The 8,565-nt window shown below is 40.8% G+C and overlaps 1 protein-coding gene across 3 annotated transcripts in view; it reads right to left on the bottom strand.

Annotated features, from left to right (window-relative positions):
* Positions 1–1,252: 1,252 nt before the first annotated feature.
* Positions 1,253–8,565, bottom strand: part of itga7 (integrin, alpha 7) — a 32,361-nt gene continuing 25,048 nt past the window's right edge. For 2 of the 3 annotated variants that reach the window (XM_068593865.1, XM_068593866.1), the window contains exons 15-25: positions 8,016–8,202; positions 7,841–7,915; positions 7,545–7,624; positions 7,380–7,457; positions 6,965–7,067; positions 6,630–6,845; positions 5,937–6,053; positions 5,690–5,803; positions 5,001–5,099; positions 4,581–4,706; positions 1,253–3,039 (exon numbers count right to left, since the gene is read on the bottom strand). In XM_068593865.1, coding sequence (XP_068449966.1) covers positions 2,884–3,039; positions 4,581–4,706; positions 5,001–5,099; positions 5,690–5,803; positions 5,937–6,053; positions 6,630–6,845; positions 6,965–7,067; positions 7,380–7,457; positions 7,545–7,624; positions 7,841–7,915; positions 8,016–8,202 — 1,351 coding nt within the window. In that variant the 3' untranslated portion in view covers positions 1,253–2,883. Of the gene's footprint in view, positions 3,040–3,950; positions 4,116–4,580; positions 4,707–5,000; positions 5,100–5,689; positions 5,804–5,936; positions 6,054–6,629; positions 6,846–6,964; positions 7,068–7,379; positions 7,458–7,544; positions 7,625–7,840; positions 7,916–8,015; positions 8,203–8,565 lie in introns of all 3 variants that reach the window. The other variant, XR_011078570.1, reaches the window with a different exon arrangement.

The following is an 8,565-nucleotide window of genomic DNA, read 5'->3' as shown; positions in this document are numbered from 1 at the left end:
CTGACAAGATAATAAAGTACAAGTGTGTTTAGTCTGTGCTGTTTTGCTTAAGATTCTGTTTTTTTTTAATGTATTTTCAACAGCCCTTCATATGCGTTATCACGCCTTTCATATTTTGTTGTTGTTGACATGGCCGTAATGAATTAAAAGATATGATTTAGCATTGAGACTCATGTGTAACAACACATTGACCTATTACCTTAATTATAAACATATTTGAATGCACACATTTCCAACAATGTTAACAAAAAAAAGTAATATTTCACCATTTGATGGTGGATCGTACTGGATTGAATCGCAATCGATTGAACAGGAGACGGAGAGTATGGGTCAAGCTGTTATGGGCTACGTAGCTACGACATAACTTAATCACTGTGATCACACAGAAGGTTGCATCGATTTAGCTGAGGTTCAATCAAACATCTAAACAACGTGAATCACCTATAAGTAAACAGTGGAAATGGTGTCTTCGAACATAAAGCTGGAGGTTTGAGTTTCCATGGTTCGGTTGAGAAACATATTCACTATCCTCCCTAGATCTGGAGACGGTCAGCGCCGCTTACGTCCAGACGTTTTTTGCGAAGCCCAACATCTCTCTGGAACACCTTCTAACTACCTGGTTCTGCCAGTATTTTAACTGGACCTTTAAAGACCATGTATGGCAAGAGAAATAATCTCCCTGATGGTCGCCAGTTAGAACAGGAAATGAAGCGAGGATTTAAAGGTCAGGTCAATCTGACCTCAAGCCATACGGCTGACCTGTACTGTATGAACCAGAAAGCAGGCTGGGGCTCCGACCTGCGACGTACTGATGGTGACTGTTATCAAATGACAAGAACCTGTTTCTTTTTCACTAATTCACAAGATATGCATGTTGCTTTCAACATGAAAACACCAATATACCATTAGTATGTTTTCAAGAGGATGTACATACAAAAGTAAATGCTTTTGTGTCAGTAAGATCTGTCTCTGAAGTGTAAAGTGCAGTTGACGCTTTCATGCATCAGGGTTGTGGGCAACATTACCATGAAAATTAGGACTAAACTAATGCAAATGTATTCCACACAACTCCTTCAAAACTCACATTTAATAACAACTATTTATATATTTAAAAAAAAAAACAACAACAATATGTGCGTTTTAGTTTTCAGACCTTTGCCTCCATCTAGTGTTTTCAGAGTGAACTGCAGGATGATCAGGTCACATCTGGTGTACATTTCTAGGGAGAACAACACAACTTTTACGTTATTTTGTTTCCTATACTTTTATTTACAATGTTAAAATGGTGCAGCCAAACATAGAATAAATAAAACACTAAGTTATGACAACATCAAAACACAAAATAGGGGAAGGTCAGAACCGCAACAGGAGCTTCATGCAGCTAATACAAGATTGTCCAGCAATACCAAAAAAACAAGCTGACTCTTCATGCTTTACAGCCACTTCATCGACCCAAATTAAATCCAAAAACAGTCTGCGTGGTTCCTTCCCGACAAGTTCTGCTCCTCTAGAAATCTTCTCTCCTGTCTTCATTTTGTTTATTTGTCCACATGTCCAACAGATGCTTCAGGGCAGCAGTCTGATCTAGTTTGAAAGTTGCCTCGTGTTCTTTATCAGTCGCTCACAATCTGCCACTTCTACCATAAGGCACTTGTATGCAGTCAGACATGTCAGCACTGAAATGAATGTACTATCTGGTGTGACTGGAGTACAGTACCAGGACCATGTAGTGTTTGACAAGCGTGTTAATATCATACAAATAAAAAGTTGGAAATTTATTATACAAAGGTTGTGATGTCTCCAGTAACAAAAATAAAAATGAAGGTGTGGTTGAAAACCTCATAACAATGATCTAATTCATTCATACATATCATTAAAGGTTTCAATTTGAGACCATGTTTTCACACATAATCCTTTTAAAAAATTGCTTCAGAAATTTAAATGCTTACACTGCAAATTTTGAATATGTTTTCGCTTTACTTAGATATTTGGTTTCCATGCAACTGCAGTGCTGTGGTCATGGCTGTCATATGTTGTTGTCATTGTTATTCAAGTTCACTCAGGTGGTAAACTATTGATGTACAGTACAGTTAAACTGAAATATTAACAAGTGAAAAAGATATTGACACAAAAAGGCATTTCTTTTCCTTGAATAAGGATTTACAAAAAAACATCAGGTGAACTCATTTCCAGAGCAAACAGCAGGCCCAGAAAACAACACATATAAAGTTAGGCGACATATTATTAAACCGATATCTCAAACATTTTCCCAATGTTTACGAGTGCTAACTAAAAGAAAATCCCAACACATCATTTATATTTTTTTTAAAAAAAAGCCTTTCTTTCATTGCCCATATTAGTCGTCAGTCTTACAGTAGTTAAGGCAAAACATAGTTTTTGTCACGGGCAGTGGCTTCGTCAAAAATGTCCAGTGTCTCTGTATGCATCTACGATTATACCGTATGCTTGTGCATTCATGCGTGTCTTCGAATTGTGGTTTTGTGTCCTTCTTTCTTCGGACGACAGACGGTGAAGTCCATGTGAGCGCTCCTTCTGCAGACTGTGAAGCATATTGAGCAGCGAGACTGATTGTTGTTGAAAAACTGTTGTTGGCCTTCGGTATTAATTTGAACACGCTGATACACAGTAGATGCACAGTATAAATAGACTGTGCAAGGCCAGCTATCAGCAGGCTACAGCATGAGAGTGTATAGATCCAGTCACAGTGTAACAGGCCACCGATATGCAAGTACTGACACAGTACAGAGTGCACATGATGATCTCAGTCTGTGTGCACTTTGTTTAGTCAGTTAGTTCCAATGCAAAGACAGGATGAGTGCCACACATGGTGATTAATTCAGTCAGTCAGCGCTTCAAAGCAAGTTACGAGGTCCCGTCGGTCCAGTGCGTGGCCCAATCCTTTTTATGGACAACTCCTGACTTCTCAGTATGGAATTGTGGCCGGTCCTCGCGAGGAATCTTCACTGCGTGGTACTGAGGCAATTTGTCTTTGTAGGTGGCCCGTTGGAAGAAGCCACACTGTTGGCACAGGAAAGAGGAAAGCAGGTAGGGAGGAAGAATAGCAAAGAGAGGGACGGAGAGGCAGAAATGACGGGGAAAAACAAAGAATTAAGTGATGTCTTGTAGAATAATAGCAAATTACCTGCAATGGTTTGCTCTAATTTCACCAGATAAGAGTCTATGACAAGGCATGACACTTTCCCGTATCATGCCTTGTCATAGATCTTATAGTTCCTCACTGACGGACGGAACAAAAAAAGTGATTATCTGACCGTGTGCAGTCAAAGTAACATTTTAATCAAAAGTCACGTCCATCCAAGAAAGCGCATCCACATGCTGCACATTTCATTTGTTTTAAGTGTCCTCGATCGAAACACCAACACGCTGCCAAAGTGCCGTTAAGAGAAGAAGCACACATTGATGTGAACAAACCCCCTGCTGATTTTAATGACTAGTTGATTCTGGCACCTGAATAAACCAGTTGCTCATGGGCTGTAAGTCAAGTCCCCATCGACTGGTGCCAGAATGAACCAGTGCAGATAATGAAACCGTGACGTCAACAGCAGAGGCACAACACACAGCACAACAGGCAGCTAAAAAACCCTGACGGAGAGATGGCTCGGTGGTGTTCAAAAGGCACAGATTACAAAGACAATGCTAAATTATTGGAATCTTTACAAATCTTTGCCATACATGATCTCATAACAGAGACAACCGCACTAGCAAAAGTGTGCAGGTTGCTTCTGCCAAGTGCCTGATGGGTTACAAATGTAATAATATCCATCAGTTTAGCTGGCCTCATCTCATGTCACAGCTTGTTTTTGTTCTTAATTGTGTCAAAATGTGTTCATATTTCAGTCTGTAATGAACACCACCAGCCACAGCAGAGTGCATCCAGGAACAAGGCAGTTGTGGGTGAGTATTTTTACCGCTTGGAGGGAGAGGAGGAGGGGAGAGCAGGCCAGAGTGAAATTTCTTTTATATTATAGTTCTGATGCCTGCTTCTCCGCCTCCGAGGGTTGGACCCCCAAATGGGCGCGGTAGTACTCCGTCTCATAGTGCTGGCGCCGCTCACTGCGTTTGAAGAACCCGCACTGGGCGCAACAGATCACCACAGGAAAGTGAAATATTGGAAATAGAACGGGAAATAAAGAAGGAAGTAGATTTAGAGGTAGATAGTCCCCAGGTGGAAGTGAGAGGAGACAAAGCAACAGGGATGACACACAGAGGACAAACACAAAAAGGAAAGGAACATATGAGAGTGAGCTGGAAGGAATAAAATGATTAAAGGACAGAACAAAGCGGGTAGAAATAATTGGACTAACATGGAAAATGGTGACATAATGCCAGAGTAATGGCCAGTGGGATGACAAGGATGAAGTCAATTAAACTAAAAGAGCCTCTTATCTCGAGGCGGAATCTAAATCTAATAAAGCACATATTTTTACATTGTTTGAGGGACTTTGACTCGGACTTTGAAACATGAAACAAGAAGGCCTATTGAGAGCACTGCGTGTTACAAAATGCAGTGATAGTTAATTATTGTGTGTGTGTTATACCTTCCACAGTATGCAGACCAGCAGAGTCAGCAGCAGGATGCCCGCCAGCACGGCGATGAGGATGATCCACCAGGGGATCCTGTACTGGTCAGTAAGACCAGGCTCAGGGTAGATCATCACTGGCACCTGGAAAGAGAAGACGAATGTAATCGAAATGCAAAATGAAGAGAAAAATAGGAGATAAAAATCACCACACCTTATCGGGATTTATCAGTGAGTCATTCGCTTGTGCTTGTAATAATATTGTGTGTATTCAAATGAGGTTTAGAAATGTGCAGACTACCAATTAATCTTAAATTGTAGATACTGATGATAGCAATGTGCAAAAGGTGACACCAATCAATATTTACTGGACAAAAATGTGGTGCCGTTGTGTTTTTGTGAGGATACACGCTCCATGCTCTGAAGCCTGCCGAGTACCTGAGCAGCAGCATCCCTCAGGATCAGATGTTTGATGCTGGACTTCACAGTTATGTTGGCTCTGACCAGCAGCTCCAGAGCACTGACTGCTGCAAACTCCTGACAGACAGAGAAAGTTGGATCCACATTTATACATAAACTGTTCAGAGTTCAGATCAGAAATTAAGGTTGTGAAATCAAATTGCTTTGATTAAAATCAAAACCTCAGTTGTTTATGTTATTTATTTCGATAATGCATCCTTCATTCTGATATTAATGTTGCAAACAATAAAATGTGATCACAATTTTCGGTGAACCCATAACATAATCTAAAACCTGCCAAGTTTAACCTCATATTGTTCCGAAAATTATTTTCTTTTTTAAACTTATTTTTGGCAGTTTTGGCCGTCTTTCATATCATAACATATAATAGCGGCAATAGCTAAAACCGTGAAAAGAGGAACCACTTAAATTGAGGTTCAAGTGGGAAAAAGTCAAACCTCAGAAGAAAAATATGTTATTTGATGTTCACTCCTACTGGATGTCAAACAGCAGCAGCTGTATTCGTTTGCTGATGGCCTCAACATCAAAGCTCTCTTGTTGTACCATGTTGTAGTTATCATTCATTCAGCTGGACTGACGCTGAGATGGACGGAATGAGCAGTAAGTTGCTGATGTAATGATGACAGGCGTATTTTTGTTTTGTTTACCTCTATGAATGTGCTGTTCCACAGTCTGGCATGGATCTTGAGGACAGCATGACCAGAGAAGCTGTGGAGCGGACACTGAAAGAGGACACAGCGTGCCGATCCCAAGAGACAGTCCTGGAAGAAAGAAATGAGAGTTGAGGTGATATTTCAAATGACTTGGAGACTGCAGCTAGAACAGCGGTGAAAAGCAAAAGCAACAAAGTATTTTTTTTCTTCTGTCCGATCTGTATTTTTCTTTCCCTCTTACCAGTTTGAGTGACTTGCGTCTCTCCGAAGCTGCCACTGCTGGGGTGGTTTGTCCCATGCTGCCTTTTGTCGCCACTTGACCTTCCTCCTCTGAGTGGGAACGACGCGTTCGCCCAGCCTGGTGGGAGTGACACATTCACATCAGTCTCGGAAAAACATGAAATTGTCAGTTTGGACAGTGTAGTAATGTAGAACAGGAGGATGACGTAAACGTCTTGACAACCATGTGTTAGTTTACGTGCACCTGCGTTCAAACAATGCTCTCTATTTCTAACCACATTTATTTTAACAGGATGTAAAATATATTTAGGAAGGAAAAGCAGCGTTTTTGTCATTTTGTAATCATGGTTAACATTTCCAGCGCAAATTATTTAATTCTCAGAAGCGCAGAGAATAAGGTCTGATCTAATGATTGTATAGCTAATGAAATGAAAACATACCTGATTGAATAGCAAACTAATATTAAAATTGAGGTTGAACTAAAAGTTGGTCAGAATACCCACACCCACACAAAATGTAATGAAACAATTCATAATTCACAAATGATGGACCTGTGATTCCTCCGATGAAGGAGTTAAGAAAAGGAAGCACTGAAACTGAGCCACGTTGAGGTTTAATCTTCAGGAACCTTCCGGGCCAAAAGACATTGATCAACCGCACCTCGTGTGGCAAAAAGGAGTTTTCCTCCGCTTACCTTGTGATTGGCAGGCTGTGGAGGTTCTGCAGACGAGGAGCTGTGGAGCTTCAGAATATTTAAGGCTCCAGTTGGGGTGCACTGGGTGTCTGGGTGGCCCTCAAACTTCAAGCTGACGGGATACAGAAGCCATTTCTCATTGGCCAGTTCGTAAGGCCACATGATGTTGAGGAAGGCTGAGCCGAGCATCTGCAGAGCTTGGCCAGGATTAGCAACCTGGCAGAAAAAAGGAATATCATACAGATTATATTAAGAGCTGTGTCTTTCTGTAGCCATGACAGCAATCCAAACTCACATACAGGACCCCTACACACACACACACACTCGTTCCTCACCACAAACTCAAAATCCACAGGGCTGCCGATGTCCTCCAGACTGGTCATGGCACTCTCTCCCATCACCGCCCCGCTGAAGAACTGCTGGTGAGGACGGGCAAAACTGCAGTAAAACAGGATCACATCAGTGAGGCTGGGCAGCTGCATACACACTCACACGGCTTCATCAAACATGTATCTGTTTAATAGGCACAGCAGCAGTGCAGTTTAAGCCTGGGAATTCTGGAGTAGAGCAAGATGAATCTTTTTTACACAAACTCATGCATGTATGTTGTTAAACCCCACAGAAGTTTCCAATTTCCAATTCTTCAAAGTGTGGGGAACATGCTGATAGATAATATATGTGACACGGTCTTTCGAAGCCACACGCAGTTTTCAACTTGGATGAGAAACTGTTTTAAAAGGATCAACTCACCCGCTGACAGACAGGGGGAGCTCTATCACAACTTTAGCAAAAGCTGTGACTGGCGGCAGTTCAGGCTGCTCACTGATGCTGAGGACAAAAACCAAACCAAACACTGTGATCAACGTTTATTTGGGATAAAGAAGTCAAATATCTGCAGAGATGTAGAGGGCTTACGTTGTTAATAAGAGATCTGCTGTCAACTCAGTGGTCTCAATTGTGATGTTAGATGTACCCAAGTTGATGGAGAATTTCAGCTGAAAAAGCAACACATAAACTGATATTTTATCACCATAATTACACTCAACACTGAAATAATGAAGGAACTATATATATATATATATATATATATATATATATATATATATATATATATATATATATATATATATATATATATATATAAAATTGCATTTTTTAATCCTGACAGTCTTTCCAGCTTTAACTGAATTCACACAGTTTTATTTCCGTACCTTCGTATCTCGTTTCACAGGGTTTCCCAGGTCACATTCAACTTGAGAGCCATTCTGGTTCGCTTGGCATCTCATCTAAAGTCAATCAGGATATCAAACAAATATTATCAGCAAAAACAAAAAAAATAAAGTTCATGAAGTCACCTCAACGCCAACGAAAATGTTTCATCTCAACCTGTGGTGGGATCCTGGAGCCGGCGTAGGACAGAGTGTTTGGAAGGGAGATCAGCAGCTGAGCGGCGTGGGCGTCATCGCCGTCCTCTTCAGGGAGCAGCGGGTTGGAGGGTATGTTGGTGACACTGATCTCCAGCACCACCAACCGCTGGTCTGACAGGGAGAACACCTGCACATCATCCTCATCTCTACATGAGGACAGTGGGGAAAAACACATTTTTAAAGCTCTTGAGAAAATACACAAATGTTAAATCACTTCACGCTGAAGTATTCTCATGATTGTATTCTTAAAGACATGAGTGTTTGTTAATTGTAAAATCTCTTAGAAACTAATATCTTCTTGGTTCATCAGGGAATTCCTTTAAAAGCAGCATCAAATAATGTATAATCTACTTATAAGTCTATCCGATTCCATCGTAATCTGGGCCTTTTTAAAAGGGGTACCTTAATCTCAACCGGCCCCATAAGATGAATTTAAAAAACATGACAGTAAAAAGGCATTATTTTCTGACCACAAACAAATAACTGTTTGTGTTAGGATATAGGAAACA

Source organism: Clinocottus analis, unplaced genomic scaffold (assembly GCF_023055335.1).
Source record: "Clinocottus analis isolate CAN_PGR_092001 unplaced genomic scaffold, fCliAna1.0.p SCAF_3, whole genome shotgun sequence".
In the NCBI taxonomy this organism is placed as follows: Eukaryota; Metazoa; Chordata; class Actinopteri; order Perciformes; family Cottidae; genus Clinocottus; species Clinocottus analis.
The sequence above is the reverse complement of the archived record's forward strand: the minus strand, read 5'-3'. Positions and strand labels throughout refer to the sequence as shown.